Raw genomic sequence first — 16316 nt, forward strand, 5'->3', positions numbered from 1 at the left:
CCTTAGAACTCCCAGTTGGGATGTTTGTTTGTTTATGGGGTCAAGCAAGAACTGGAGAGAGCCAGGCAGGATTCCATGGGGGGGGCGGGGGAGAGGTGAGATACTAAAGGTTAGGAAGACAAAGACAGAGGGACAGGAGTGTGGTCAGAATTGCCTCTATGCATCAAAGATGATCTTTTCCAGTTGGAAGACTCTTCACCAGTAGTTTTCCATTCCCTGTGTCATTGACAAGCTGCTTAGCACAGTCACTGTGTTCTTACTCAGGTGAACATAAGCAAAAACGCCTGTCTTAGTTCCTCTGGGCCTCTGTTCGCAGGTGTAGACTGTCTCCTACACACTCTTCTCATGGGCGGGGAGAATCAGTACTTGTAAGAATTAGTATGTTTGGGGGTTCAACTAGGGTCATGTATTTATTGTGCATACAGAGAAGTACTTAAGAGTTAAGCTTGATAAGATGGAGCCTGGTACTGAAAATACATGCTTTTAAACTGCTAGAAGAATAGCAAAGCATATATTGCAAATGATAATCAGGATAAAACAGCAGCAGCAGCTCATGTCAACATTAATGTGGTTGTCTATGTCCCAGGCACTATTTTAAGCCCTTTACCCGGATCATCTCATTTAATCCTCACAGTAAAGCTACTGAGGCAGGTTATGTGATTATCCCATTTTATAGATAACCATCATGCTAAATTTTCAGAGCATTTTCTCACCACAGGAATGTTTGCTGGCTTTTTGTTACCGTTTTATTTTATTTTATGTTTGTTTTGTTCTATTAGTTAGCAAGCACTTATGTAAGTTTTAGTGTGTGGCAGGTACTGATTTAAGAATTTTATATTAACTCATTTAAACCTCATGACAGCTCTGTGAACCTCAAGAAGATAGAGCAACCCGCCCAAGGCTGCACAACTAGCAAACTTGTAGAGTAGGGTTGTAACCGCAGGCAGTCTGTCTTGGATGCTCAGAGGGGAAAATGCCTTGTACAAACAGCTGATGCTCAATCATTTCTTAAATCTAGCCAACTTACCCAATTTATTGGAGTGTGGTGGGGTGTGTATGTGGGTATTGTGAAGGAGAAGTTAAAGAGGGTGCACCCTTATCTTGTCTCTCTTCTTCTCAGAACTTGCCATTGACTCTATTATACCTCATGATTATTGGTGTAAGAGCTCACATTTCCTCTTTAGGATGTTACCACCTAGTAAACCTAGTAAGGATGATAGACTAATCATTAAGGATTAGAAGCTAACATGTGAATAACCAATCAAAATCAATTTCAATGCTAAAGCTAAAAGTTAACAGCTCAGATTTTATTTTACTTAATTTTAATACTTCTTCACATCTATCAACAAAAGAAAATACAAAATACGTCATATTTCTAATAACGATCTAAGCAAGCATTTCTGTATAACACTTTAAACAATTCCTTAAGTTTCAAATAAACCTAATCTGGAAACTTCAACATCACGAAGAGAAATTTCCCCACTCCGTTGGCACCACCCCTGGCTCCCATGCAAGGAGAAGAAATGAACACTTGTTAATGGAATTTTGAGCACCTGGAAGCCTTTGGTTGAGAGGCCTGGTCTCATTAATAAAACCACCTAAAAATACCTCAAGTGGGGAGGAGATAGAGTCTGATGCTTTGAGAAGGAAAAGAAAGTAAACAAATATAAGAGGAGGAAGTTGGTTCAGCCAAAACAAAGAAAATGAAGTATTGGAGATTCTTCAGGTGGTAGGGACCATACTCCACTTCTACTGAGGTCCTTTGAGTAAAAAGACCTCAACTAGGCAGGTGTTGAGAGGGAGCCTGGACCCTGAGTGCCCTATACAGAGAGAGAAAGTCTGTCCAGAAAGTATCCATCCATATACTATGAAAGATATAGACATTGATTGAAAAGGATACAAGATACAAGAAGCATTGTACATAGGACAATGACACCTCAGTCTCCTTCAAAGTAGGCACCTTGGGACCTCACATAGTTCTTCCAGTTGCCATCAGCTGCTCCATGATATTTTCCTGAATCTCAACAACAGTCTAAAATCTCTTCTCTTTCAAAAGTGATTTTTGTTTTGGGAAAAGCCAAAAGTTACAGGGCACCAAATCTGGGCTGAAGGGGGGCTGTTACCTGGGTGACTTAATGTTTTGCCAAAAAAAAAAAAACCCCAAACTGCACAAGCAGGCACTTTGTCATGATGAAGCGGCCTTCTGAATCACCTGAATAGCTTCTGTAGAGGAATGTTCAAGCTTAACAAAATTTGATGCAGGTTTGTTACTCTATTTGCTCAGTCATTTTGAATGTGATGGCCACACAGTGCACATGCTCACTCAACAGCGTCTACTGCCCCCCCACTGACTAGTACAAAGACATCATCGTTGTTCATGCATGCGCATTCCAGTCCTCTCTCCTTGGCTCCCAGGTTACATCGATGTCACGAAAACCATTCTCGTTATATTAACAATGGCTGGACTTTTTCCGGTCAGACCTTGTATATAGACCCATAGCTCCTACAAAACTTTTTTTAAGACTTAGCACTGAACAAAAAAGAGCCACAGGTCTTTGAATGGGCCCATCGGCACGGGCATGGAGTAGAGGGAAGGGAAACTACAACTTGACTAAGAAATAATGTCCCTTAACTTGTGGATAGCAAACTCCAGGGAGGAGAGTTGACCACTCTTCTACCGAATGACTGAGACCCAATTTCCTACTAACAGTATCATAAGGGGTCTGAGTCAGATTTTTTTTTTTTTTTTTAATATAATGGGATATTTTTGTCCATTGAATATCATGGATCAAGAAATGACAGGATATTGTGTATTCTCTCTCATACTATTAGGTATATATTACATACATTTTAATCTCAAATTTTACAGGAATAATAATAATTAACCAGTTTCTAATACCCTTCACTCTGGGGATAAACTGTCAATACTTACAGATCCAAGAGAAGATGAATGACAATCAAAATCCATCCTCTGCTCTTTCTCCTGGTTGCACAGCTAGAATACCTCTCTCAGCATTCCTTACAATTAATTGTAAGGTGGCCTCATTACTGAGTTCTAACCAATGGAATGTGAGCCGAAGTGAGGCACTACTTCTTGATATGGCCCATTATAGACCTTCCAGGCACACGCCTCTTTTCTCCTCTGGCCATCTGAATCCACATGTGGAAGATGGCAGAGCCTCCTTCAGCCTTTATCACTGAATGATACTGAATAGCAATGAATGAGCAGAGTTCGCCCGCCAACAAGAACACTCACAGTGAACTGTGCAAGAAATAAACTTCTATTGTGTTAAGCCACTGAACAGTTAGCATTATCTTAACTAATAAAATTAGAGTGGCTGACACAGCAATGACAAAAAAAAAAAACACTAACTCCTCTCACATGTAATTGCCACACATTCATGTCTTTTGTAAAGGACATCTTTCAAATTGGAAAACAGATGTAAGAAAATACCCATCTAAGCCTAAAAATTCAGTATAAAGTTCATAGTTAGGGTACCTATAAATGTGTTTTGTTTGCCTCAGATTCTATTTTATTTGAATTAGTATCCAACATTTATAAGTGAGGAAATTACAAAAGTTGTGGATTTTCATCTTCTGAAAAATTGGATTATCTGGCCAACTTGGGCTTTATTCCCTATTTTATGTAAGTCATGTACTCTCCAGACCCATACGACTTACTCTGACCATCTTCCTTCTCCCACATTACTTACGTGGCTTTTGAATGTAGTTGAATTTCCCAGCTAGATTATCATAAATAGCTGGGAATTTAGAAAATATGCAATGCCAACTAGACTATAATTACAATAAGGGAAGATTAACTATTTATATGTTATGCCCTTGGCTGCTTTTAATGGAAATTATAGAAACAGCATATAAAAACTCTCTATTGCTATTGAATTTGTTGATTTGATATTCTTGATGGTTTTTCTCCCCACTATATCTCTCAATATTCCCTATGTGAAATCTCATTTCAGAATTAACTCCTTAGAAAATAATTGGTAACCTCCCTTCCTCATAATATAATGAGAAGTATTTATCCCGTTATTTACCCCATTTTGCCTTTGATTATTTCAGCTATAGTGTATGGGAAGTTATGATTTAAACATGTATATCTACATTTCTCCTTTTATTGTTATTTTATTTCAATATATATTCTCAATTATGATTATTTATATATTTTTAAAAATTCAGCTCAATTATTTCATATGTGTATTTTTTTATAGGCTGCCTCAAATTCTTGGTGAAATTAGAATATAAATAAATAAGTATGGTTAAATTAAACATTATAGTTAATGTTTAATAACAGTATAAAATTATAACAGGAAAATAAAGTTTAAGAGTCATAAAATACCAGGCTATATCCATTTCAGATACAAATTTTTATTTGATTTTGCTTCTTTCCTTTTGAAAATAGGATAAAATTATAAATAACTAACTTCTTGCTGTTTTTTCTGGATGATTTACTATAAATTGGAGCAGCAATTTTCCATCTTTTTCATCTCATGGTACATATGAACTAATCACTAAAATTTTGTAGCACTCCAAAAACATATTTTTTTGCCAATCTGATAAAAAGCAGGTATAATTTTGATTGATTTATAAAAAATAATAATAGTAATTACCTAATCTTTTTGCTCAAAGTGTCTTTTTAAAAAAATCAGGTGCCTATACTTGTATATAAGGATTTCTGGTGCCAAGAATTAACCAATCATATGTGATCAATAAGATGCAACTCTATTAAATGACCTATATATTTATGGTTCAAGACAGGGTACCCATGCGGGACAGCTATTGTTATGTTGGCTGTTGTCACTTTTTAATTTCACAATCTAAGGAAAAGAGATCAGTGACCCCAACTAAATAGTCAGTATTACATGTTTTAAAAATTCTTGTGGCACACCAGTTAAAAATCATTGAACTAGAGGGACATGCTTGATTTATTTTTGTTTTATTTTTTAAAAATTAACATTAAATAGCAGCTAACATATATAGATACATCCCCTCATTTACTTGTCCATTCACTCAGCAAGGCATCTGTTGAACACCTATTTTATGTCAAGAGCCATGTGTGAATAAAGCCAAATCCCAAGACAGGGATTCAACTAACAGTACAATAAAGCTAAAAGAGAGAACCACCGAATATGCACTAGGAGGAAGAACAGCTTCTGCCTCAGGAGTCAGGAGAGATTTGTCGCCTGGGGAACAAGTGCACTTGGTGTTAAAGGTGAGTAAAAGTTGAAGTAGGGGAAGAGCCCAATTTGCTAAGGGATGGAGGCCTGAACCTGGAGAAATCCCCAGTGGATCTCAAATCCTCAAATCAGCACCATTGGTGGGTGGAAACTAGCATTAGGGGCTTGGGGAGTATGTCAGGAGGTAAAGCTGTCGAAGGAAAAGTAGTAGGAACCTGGTCAAGGCCCTTACTTGCTATGGCAGTTATTGACTGTCTTGTAGCCGGTGTGCAGCTCCTGAGAGACTTAAGTAAGAGACTTATGTAACTAAATCTATGGCCCATGGAACCATCCCTGGAAGAACTGCTCAGGGCCTTACAGAGTCAGTCTGACTACTTCCCTTATGATTCATTGATTTAATTTGGTACTGACATATTTCAGAGAAAGCTTAGGGTAGTTTGAAAGGGTATATGTATTGAGTTAGAAGACACTAACATAAAAACTTGAAAGAATACTGTAAAGGGAGGTGAGGTACAGAGAACCTCACTTTAGCTTTTCTGGTAGTCAAAATAACCAGTTATAATCCATGGAGTAAAAGCAAGCCCAGCCCTCAGTGGAAGAACCAATATTTCTGGTGCAGAAAGGCACACTATCTGATATAATAGTAAATGTCCTCAATAGCAGTCTATCAGCAAATACAGTAATAAACTACAGAGGACAGTTTCTTATAAAATCTCCCCAAACAAAATCATCTTTAGCTTCATGCCAGACCGCCTCCCTGCAGTCAATAAAAGCAAATCTAAGGCAACTTGATGTAGTCTAGAAATGTGGCTTTCTGCTGACCTCACTTAATTCAGGAATTATTTAGGGGTACTTATCTGGAAAAAAAGAAGACTATTTCAGTCACTTCTCTGTGATATACTTTCTTTCATCCAATCATTAGAAAGCTAAGTATTGAACCCAAGATAGGCTCCTGGTTAGTCCCCAGCGTGAAGTTAAGCACAAAGCTCTCTGGCAGAAACTTCTGGTTGGGGCCAGAAGTGACATCCTTTTTTTAAGAAATTATGGGGCCTGAAATGATACTTCTTGAATTGAAAGGCCTCTCACCATCATTTACCCAGTGACCCACTGAGTGACTGATTCATTCGTTCATTCTCGTAGTTATTGACAACCTACTACATGGCAGACACTGTGAATTAGATACAGGCTCTACTCTCAGGGAACTTACCTAATGGAGGATAAAGACAAATAAACAGACAAATTATAAAAAAGTAGTTCTACCAAAGGCTTAAAAAGATACTCTCCAGGAGAAGAAATGGGCTGAGGAAGTACTGAAAGGACATGTCTAGATTCTCTTCAGAAAGTAGTTTTGAGTCTTTAATTAGTCAGTTCCCTAATAACCCCTATAAAATAACCTAGCAGCTGAAATGAGGTACTTTATGCTAGCAGATTATTAACCACAACCCCTTAAAAATTGTGAAACAGTTCCTTAAACAGTTCATTTTGAAATAATTGTTAATACATTTTTTGAACCTTAGTATGTGTCAGGCACTCTACTCCCTGTATATTACAATACCTGACTTCACAAGCTTTTGTACCCTCCAGAGCATCCTGTGTTATGTTATGTTATTAATTAGCTTCTATCTCCAGATAAGAGGAATAGAACTTCAGTAACCATCATAAGGTCGTAAGGTTTAGGCCTATAAGCTAGCTCCCCATCTCTATCCTTCTTCCTTGCAAGAATTTGGTAGCAGGACCAGGGGTCTTTTATAACCCTCCTCATAATTCATATAGATAATTTATCTTTCTATTCTCCATGATGGAAGGGTATGGCTCTCATTCATTTTAAAGTGATTTGATTTATTAAGAAGCAAATAATAAAAACATGACTTCTAATAGATGCTTGTATAGTGTGAGTTCTCTGTGAGCATTAATGGCTGGAAGTTTATATAAATTAAAGCAGCTCAGGGTCAAAGGAAAAATACTGTGAAGAATTTTACATTATTTCTACCTGATTTTTTGATAAGTAGATAGAGATTATACCAAAAATCTGTACTGGAAAGTTCGGGCCTCTAAATTTGTGTATTCTTTTGATAGGACTTTGTTGTCAGAAATCCAAGTTTATCAAATAAGGAATGCACAGTTAGTTAATAGGTATTTACCAGAAAAAAAAAAAAACTGGGAGGATTACATCACATGTACGATTAAGTGGCTAAACAAATTTTAGACACATGCAGTGGTTTTAAAATAGTGGGGACGGCAGGAATTGCCCTTGGGTGCTTGTTCAGTCAGCTTAAATTTATTTATCATCTATAGAAAATGAAGAAACCAGATTCAAGCCTGGTCAGAGAAGGAAAAATGAGCCTCCTGGTATGAGTTAGAATCCATGCTTGGGTGACATGCTGACCAAACCTCATAACTTGGGTCCCTGCCTCTCAATCTGCCTTCACTAGTTGATCCTACAGCAAAGATTTAGTGGTTCTCATGGCAATTTGTTGTGCCTTAGCTTTTAAGGCAAAAAAAAAAAAATTATTTAAATAAGATGCTGGTAAATCTCGAAAGTTTTATTTTGATTATCGCCTCTTCAGTGTGCTAGAGATGAGCTTTTCAGCCACACCTTTCTAGACTGGATCTGTTTAATGGTTGGCAGTTCAGTACTAACTGGGTTATGAGCAACCTGCTGGTGTGGACTGAGAACTCAGACCCCTTTCCCTTCTAAACTCACAGAGAAGTTTGGTGGCAGCACTCACCAGTGGGATTTGAAAGCCTATTATTCTATGAGTTTTAGCTTTTCTATGTGGGAGATGAGCCATGGAATAATCACATAAAGGGTCAAAGTAAAGTGGCAAATACTCATCCATTCCAAATAATGCAACCGAAGAGGGTGGGATGCAGAGAGGAGTTAACTATAATACAATCAACTAATGCAGTGAAAATATTTCTGAGATTTATCCCACATGCTGCCGTTCAGTACGGATGGGTTCTGTTTCTACATAATCATTGAGGAATTTTCCATCTAGATTAACAGATCTGGCTCCAAAAGAATGGCCCTTTGGGAAGGAATTTTCCCATTCCCCCTTGGGTTGAGGTAGGACTCTATTAGATCCTGCTACCAAAGTCTTTCAGGCTGATTAACTCTGCTATGAGGTCTGTAGATTGAAATAAAGTTAAAAGACTATAAAAAATAATTAACACCAACAACATATGTGTTGACATATATATTCAGCAAAAAAATCTGAAGAGTAAAATCAAGCTTATGAAACAGGGGACCTTAGGTCAGAATATCTGCATTCAAGTCTTTTCTTTGCTACCTACTAGTTGTTTGTAGTGAGCAGGCTTCTTACAGCCTCTCTTGACTCTCACTTTCTTTATCTGATAGGGTAGGAGTAATACCTGCCTCACAGGATTGTTATGAAAAATAAATGATGCAATGTGGGTGGGAACTTTTAGGAAACTGTAAATTGTCATATGACTCTAAGGTGTTATTAATTACTGTCACTTTACCTTAGAATTAGTCATGACAAGCTTCAGGAATGAAGTGATGCTTCTAGAGCATAAAGAAATGTGGGATTTAAAGGGGAAGGACAAGGAAGATCATTCCTGTTTATCTCATGAGTCCTGTGTGCTGCAACCCCCGCTGGCTGTACTAGGAATCAGGCCTGGAGATGTTTCCCAGAGCCAAGAGCATGAGGACAGAGAGGCTCGCCCCCAACAATGAGATGCCGGTCAGGGACCATGATTCTGGAGAGAATGGAGTCTAGGCTGAAACTGGCCTGGGGAGCTTTATTAAACAGTGCAGTGCTTCTCAGACATTAGCCATGACAGGAATAATCTGAGGACTTTAAAAACGCATATGGCTGGATCCCACTCCAGAATATCTGATTTAGGAGGTATGAGCCAGGGGCCTCAAAATTTGCATTTCAAACAAGTCCCAGGTGACTCCAGTGATTCTGGTCCAGGGGCCACATTTAGAGAGCTACTTAAACAGATAGAATTAGAATTATAGCTCTCACTGGCAAACTGTTAAATCTGATTCTGCCAGCTTAAAGAAAAAGGGAATTTCCTTCAAGCTAACTAAGGTTATTGGATGGTTCCTAAAAGGGACAGGAATCTGATTTAGAAACAGACAGGAATTAGAGCAGTTCTGGTCCCAGCAACACAAACTCCTTTGTCATGATGCCTGAGCATCACTATTAAGTTATGCCACTGGTTTTCTTCTCTTGCCTCACTTATATTAATATTCAGAGTCCAGCTGGCTTAGGGGATATACTACTCCCCAACTAGGGGCTGATAGGATACATTGACTTACAGGCCCTTTAAGACTGTAGGATGAGAGAGATGCAACTGAAAATGATATCAGGGTATGTTACAAAACATGTATTAATGGATATTTAGACAGCCAAAAACAGCAACAACAAAAAGAGCCTGTGTTCTCTAACAGAGTAGGAAGAGACCAATTAGCAGAGGGCCAGGAATTCTAGCAGAGAGGGGTCTGCACTTGTTTTAAATTGGGGGCTTTTGTAAATTCTAAACTTAGCAAAATGGCAGTTGATAGCTCTTTTAGAGAAGGAAAGGTGTACGTTAAAACAACTTTTGGGGGCATCTGGGGTGGTTCCCCCACGCCCTGCACATCTGACCCTGAGCTTCCGAACCTTGGCTTCCAAGCCCACGTATTGCCCTCAGGAACTGTAGGGCAGGAGCTTCTCAGTCCAAAGACCCGCTTGTCTTCCCTTCAGCTGGAAGCGTGTTGTATTATTCATCGGAAGGGTTCCTTCTCCTGGATATTTTTAACGTTCGCTTTATTATGAAATATTTCAAGCATACCAAACAGTATAGAGAATAACATAGCAATTGAGTGTCTACCCCCCAGTAAGCCAGATTCCTCTTTTGAAATTAGCCCATCACATATTATAGAAATTTTGCCACTGGTCAGGTCTTGGGGGTAGCTGGCTATTGGGATGGAGGCAAGGGTGGGAGGCAAACCTCGGACTACTGCGCGTAATTAGTGATCAGTGATGGAGTAGAGGGACCGGGCTGAGTATTTACACCCCCGAAATACTGGACTAAAAGTAGGCAAGCAATGGACTCAACAATTTGAAAGGCATTAATTAAAAAAAATTTTTTTCCCCTAAAGATTCCTAGTTCTGACTCATATTGCCCCAATGTGAACAATTACCTTTAAGTGATTATAAACATTTACTCCAAATATTGTTTAATCTCTGTAGTCTCTAAGCAGATAAGTAATCATGTGGGAGGGAGTTATGAAAACACTTAGACAGGTTAGCCCTGTGGGTGGCTCAGAGTGAGTACCCATGTATGTATTGGGAGGGGCAACCCTTTGTAAACTTTTGAAAAAAAGCAAAGTGATTACACAAAGTAAAGGTAATGGAATGAAATTTTAATCATCAAAATATTAGCAGTGACAACTTGCTCTGAAATGTTTAGGCTTGTATTTCCTCTCCCTTCCATAGCTATCAGTTTAATTATATAACACTATAATTCAATTACTGGGTTCTAGAGAAGTGAACTCTTAATAAAAGGAAGCCAGGGCCCTGACCTGGTAGTTCAGTTTGTTGGCGCTTCAGCCTGATACGCCAAGGTTGCAGGTTCAATCCCCGGTCAGGGCACATACAAGAATCAACCAGTGAGTACATAAACGAGTGGAACAACAAATCCATGTTTCTTTCTCTCTCCTTTTCCCTCCCTCTCCCTTCCTCTCTCCATTCCTCTCTCTAAAATTAACAAATGGGGGAGGTAGGTGAATGGGGGATATCTATAATAATGTCAACAATAAAAACTTTTAAAAATAAAAATGAAATCAATAAATTAAAAAAATTTAAAGAAAGCCAGGACCCCTAGGTTGTTAATTTTCATGTTAAGCCCATAGTTTCCTTTGGATGTTTTTCTTCTGCAATGGGGGGTTTCCCACAACTGTTTGCTTTTCTGTGTCATTTTTCTTTTTATTTCCATTCCAAGAGATAGTTACCTTTATTTCCTTTCATGTTATACCTTGAAAATATCAGTTTTAGATTAATATTTATATAACTGGCATTTTTAAGAAATAAACTATCATAAAGTAATTTTTTAGATAAATACCAAAATAACTTCATTTTTAATTTAACCATTTTAATTCATTTCAATGAACTCTGTACTAGGCATTGAGCCAGACATGATGAGAGGCATAAACAGATTTGCTCCACTTCCCCAGGAGCTCACAGTCTTGGGGAAGAGCTAGGCCACATCAAATAATCTATCAGGATCATAGTGTAACACATGACAGAAGAGAGTGCAGAGAAGATCTATTAGAGTACCAAAGAAGGAGAAATTTCTTCTAGTTTGATGATCAGGGAAAACTTCCTGGAAGGAACAATCTTGATGAAGAATGAGAAAAATCTGGCAAACACAATGGTGGGACAGATATTCCAGGTGAAAAAGAAACCAGGGACAGAGTCCCTTGGACAGGAACGTATGGGTATTCTTGAGGGTCACAGATATGTGACAGAGAGGAGACAAGAAAAGGGGTAAGGCCCTCATTTTCAGTGTGATAAATGCCATGGCCAGGACGATGGGCTTCATTCTGGGACAATGGGCAACCATCGCCTTACTCCAGGCTTTGAAACAGGAAATGAAATGATTGGAGTAAAATTCAATTCAGTTCAATTCAGCACTTGGTGCAGTGGGTACAGAAACACATTCTTGGTGCTTCCCTCAGTAACCTTCAAGTCCACTGAGGGACAGATGTCGTACTTTAGGCTAAGACAGGTGTATGCCTAAGAAGCTGTGGGAGCCCAAAGAAAGTACTCTGGGGTCAATGGAGAAGTTGACCTCTGATATGAGTCCTGCAAAAAGAGTAAGAATTATTTTGATAAAAAGGACAAGGAAAGATAATCTAGATGGAGAGAACACAAAGAACAAAGTCACAGAGCATGAACTGCCACTGGATGTTTTAAAAAAGCAGTTCCCCGCCTGTTCAGCATGAGGCAGAGAGAGGGGAGTGAGTGAGAAGAAGGAGATGAGGGGTAGCGATGGTCGTTCGTAAACTTCTCTCAGGGCAGAGGCAGGGAAACCGGGGGACTTACTGCAGTGGTCAAATCCTATAGTAACGTTCCATTGAGGAGGCTCAGGCCTAATGGGAATTCTGAACTTACAGATGACTCTGACACTTAAGCGGGTTCAAGTATATACTGTCTGACAACACTTATTCATACTCTCTGTTATTTCCTAATCGTCAGCATCCCCAGAACTCCCCAGAGCCTTTCAGTCTCCCAAAGCAGCCTCCACCCCACCCGTGGAGTTCCATTCCCGCCGCCTTGATCCCTTACTTCCCTTTCTCTTTTCTGCCACTTCACAGGAACACTCATTCCTCCTGTTACTGTTTGATCCGTTTGGTTTTCTGCCCTCACCCCAAATCTTTTTCCTTTCCTCTGCATCAAGGGCTTGCTGATGTGAAAGCAACTGGGCTGCCTTGTGACTGGGAGGGGAGGGGTGCGGTGGGAGGCTAAATGTGTGATGGAGACAGAGAGGTAGAATGCCAACACCGCTTTGTAGATCTAGAATAAATACAGCAGTGCGGTATTATTCACCATGACAAGGGAATACAAACAGAGGAGCATATTTAAGAGATGGGCGTAGATGATAAATTTGACTTTGTATTATGCTGAGTCTGGAGTGTCAACAAGATAGTTGGGTCATATTTAGTAAACTTTAATTTGATGTAACACGCCAGCAATTTCCAAACCTGTGTGCTTAAAATGCCATTTGTAGTCCAAAACCATAGAAAAATTACATACTCCGGTCCCTTCTTGGAGATCGATTATACACTGATAAGTCCTGCAGGAAAATACCCATTTAACTTAATTTCCAATGCGTTTTACTTTCCCCCCAAAATATCTATTAATATCACTTGGAATGTTTTTGTCCAGGGAGAGTGTTTTAAGAAATGCTCATTACAGCACTAAGGAACTATAATCAGGGGATGATTAAGACAGGGCGAACTCGGTGGGGGCAGAGGGGGTTATTTGCATGGAAGTGAGAGCTGAAGCATTATGACCCGATGAATCACCCAGAGTGAACAGAGAGAGAATGGAGTTGGAGACAGAATCTTTACCAGCATTGTTTGAGACCTTGAACGGCATACAGAGAATATAATTTGGAAAGGCAGCGAATTGTGAGAGAAAAAGCATGGGTTTCAGAATTGTCGTGTGTGACAAGTGATCTTTTTTTTGTGATCTAAGATTTTTAAGTCTCAGTTTTCTTATCTGAAAAATAAGGCCCACCTTGTTGGATTGTACTGAGATTTAAAGTAGATAATATATGAAGAACCTAACACATAGTATACACATAATCCACTCTCAGTAATCAATATTATTAATATTATTTTAATTTAAATATTCTTGAGGAGTGGAAGCAAAACTTTGAGGATCACACTGCTATATTAAACCTGAAGGTTGGAACAATTGTGTAGAAGAAACCTCAGTCGTTGGTATCAACACCTTAATAGAGGAAGCAATCCCAGTTCAGACAAGCCTGGGATGGAAACTGGGTGGTACAGGAATAGAATCCACAGAAGCGAGGCAAGGGAAGAAGACGTCACAGAAATTTCCCTAAGGCGCCCATGACTCTGCTTTTTCATCAGTTTTTCATGGAGAGATGCTGGAAGCTAATATCAGAACCTCAGTGAATTATTTGCTCTTCCTAAAAAAATTTGAGCTAAAACCCCTCTAGGCATGTGGCTGTATGTATCAATGTGGCATGAGGAGACATTCTCTCACAATAGTCATTATCTGGCACCCTCGGGGCAGGCCAGGGAGAGGCATCTGTGACAGAATACGGAACTAATGGGATATACTTCTGTCTGAAGATGTCACAGTGTCACAAATGCAAGCCTCAATCATTTTCAGTATTGGTCAATTGAGCGTACAAGGTCAGAAAAGATTTTAAATTTAAAGTTAAAAGCTCTGCTAACTGTCACGGACGATTAGCTTTCCTCTATTACAGCACAAAACTGGGACAATTACTGTGATTTTATCCAGATCAGCTCATTTCAGACCCCAGAGGGATGGTGACTAGAATTTATTATTTTGCAGGGTATTCTTTTTTTTCTGCAGCACTTCCAGGCTCCAGCCTCTCAGCCCTCAGATCAATCTGAGGAGTTTGTTGTTGTTCAGACTGACCATTTAACATGACTGACCAGTGTTCTTAATCAAGAAGTCATCCGATAACACCCAAGATGTACGTGGAGGAGGTCACGAAGGATGGTGAGCAAGTCTTTGGGGACGTGCCTAGGGCATCAGGGTTTTTCAGATCCTTGGGATAGGACAGTGTCTGGGTGACGATTGATTTATATTCATGAATACACAAGAGTATTGTGGCAGAAGATGTTCATTAGTTGTTCTCTGAGCAAAGATAGGCTACAGTATAAGTGAAACTTACCTAGAAATTCATAGGGTCTCTCTCAGGGAAGTAGTTGCTGTTGAAAATGGACAACTCTGTATCTGATTTGTTTATATGGTCACTTGCCTAAAAATTACAAGACTAGGACAGAATGTGTATATATAAAACAGTACACAGTGCTGCTTGAAACACTGTCCAAGGACTGGCAGTATCTCCCTGGCTGGTGTGGCTCAGTGGGTTGAGCACTGGCCTGAAAACCAAAAGCTGCCTGGTTTGATTCCCAATCAGGGCACAGGCATGGGTCGCCGGCCAGGTCCCCAGTTGGGAGTGTGCGATGTTTCTCTCCCTTTCTTTCTCCCTCCTTACCTTCTCTCCAAAAAACAAATAAAATCTTTTAAAAAAAAAAAGACCGGCAGTATCAGCATTACTGTAATCTAGCATCACCTAGAAGTCCAAATTCTCAGGTTCCAATCTAGGCATAGAGGAAACAAAATCTCTTGGCAACATGTTTTTTAAAGTTTTCTAGATTAAAAAGTATAAATTTTTAAAAAAAGTTTCCCAGTTAATTCTGACTATGCTGAAATTTAAGAAGACCTGCTGTAGGCCTATATTCAGTGTGTCTATGATTTCCACTTCCATTAACTCACTAAACTAGCCTGGCTTCCTTGTCTTTCCTCTCTTTGTTTCCAGTTCTTTTATCCTGGTGGCACCTGACTAGATCACCTGGTTATATATGAGCTCAGTTTGGTAATTGGTATCATCAACACAAATCAGAACTTTTTATGCTGATTTTTTATGCTGATTTGTGCAAGAATCATAAAAATTCTGATTCTTGGTCTTGTGATTTGGTTTGTAGCAGAAAGACCCCAGTTATAACTTCTGAAAATCTGTTCATGTCTGGAATAACAATGGTATAAATTAAGGGATTAAAAAAAAGAGAAAAGTACTTACCTGGGTGGCGAGTTGCTCCTGGAAAGCTTTCACTTCAGCTTGTAATTTCTCAATGTGCTGAATGGAGAGAAGTTTAGAAACAGAGTGTATAACTCTTCTTTTTGCATATTCAAAGAACGGATATAAATATACATCTGTTCTCAGATCTTTGAATGGCATTATCTCAGCTAGAGGTTTTAAAAATTGCCATTAAAGAACTTACTACATTTATCCCTATCTTTTTTCCTTTCTACGGAAGAGCCTAATGAAAAAGTACATGAATGTGTTAAGAATTAGAAAGTGATTGGGAAAAATAGTGTTTACTGATGTGCTGCAGGTAATACTAATCTACCTTGTATTATATACACATATATATGGGACCAAATGGGTTAGTATCTGCCTTTGTAATATATGGATGTTTTTATAAGAATATATAATATATATATGTTTTATGAAATATATAAAAAATATATTCCAAAGGTGGATACACACCCCTTTGGGTTGAACAAGAGATAAATTTATATAATACATGTATTTGTATAACACATATATAAAAGTCCAGATATTCAGAGGTTAATAACTTCTTTTAAAGGAATTAACTAAAAGCAAATGCCAAATTTTCCAACCCACTTTTACTAAACAGAAAGAAACTATTCCTTGATTAAAGTTAACCTTGAAAACTAGAAACATTTGTACAATCAATAATACCACTTAAAAAAATAGAGTATTCAGCTAATGTGGTTCAAAGGGATATGTATCAAATTTTTTAAATATTGTAAAATATTACTAGGAAAATTAATTTTTGTATATATATTTATTAGG

General features: G+C 38.6%; 1 protein-coding gene across 1 annotated transcript in view; it reads right to left on the reverse strand.

Moving 5' to 3' along the window:
• Positions 1–16316, reverse strand: part of CCDC192 (coiled-coil domain containing 192) — a 211154-nt gene that overhangs the window by 119000 nt on the left and 75838 nt on the right. The window contains exon 5 of the mRNA XM_054589870.1: positions 15516–15572. Within this exon, the coding sequence (XP_054445845.1) occupies positions 15516–15572 (57 nt within the window). The remainder of the gene's footprint in view (positions 1–15515; positions 15573–16316) is intronic.

The sequence above is a fragment of the Pteronotus mesoamericanus genome, unplaced genomic scaffold, assembly GCF_021234165.1.
Source record: "Pteronotus mesoamericanus isolate MK-2021 breed Mesoamerican mustached bat unplaced genomic scaffold, CSHL_Meso_final scaffold_167, whole genome shotgun sequence".
Classification (NCBI taxonomy): Eukaryota; Metazoa; Chordata; class Mammalia; order Chiroptera; family Mormoopidae; genus Pteronotus; species Pteronotus mesoamericanus.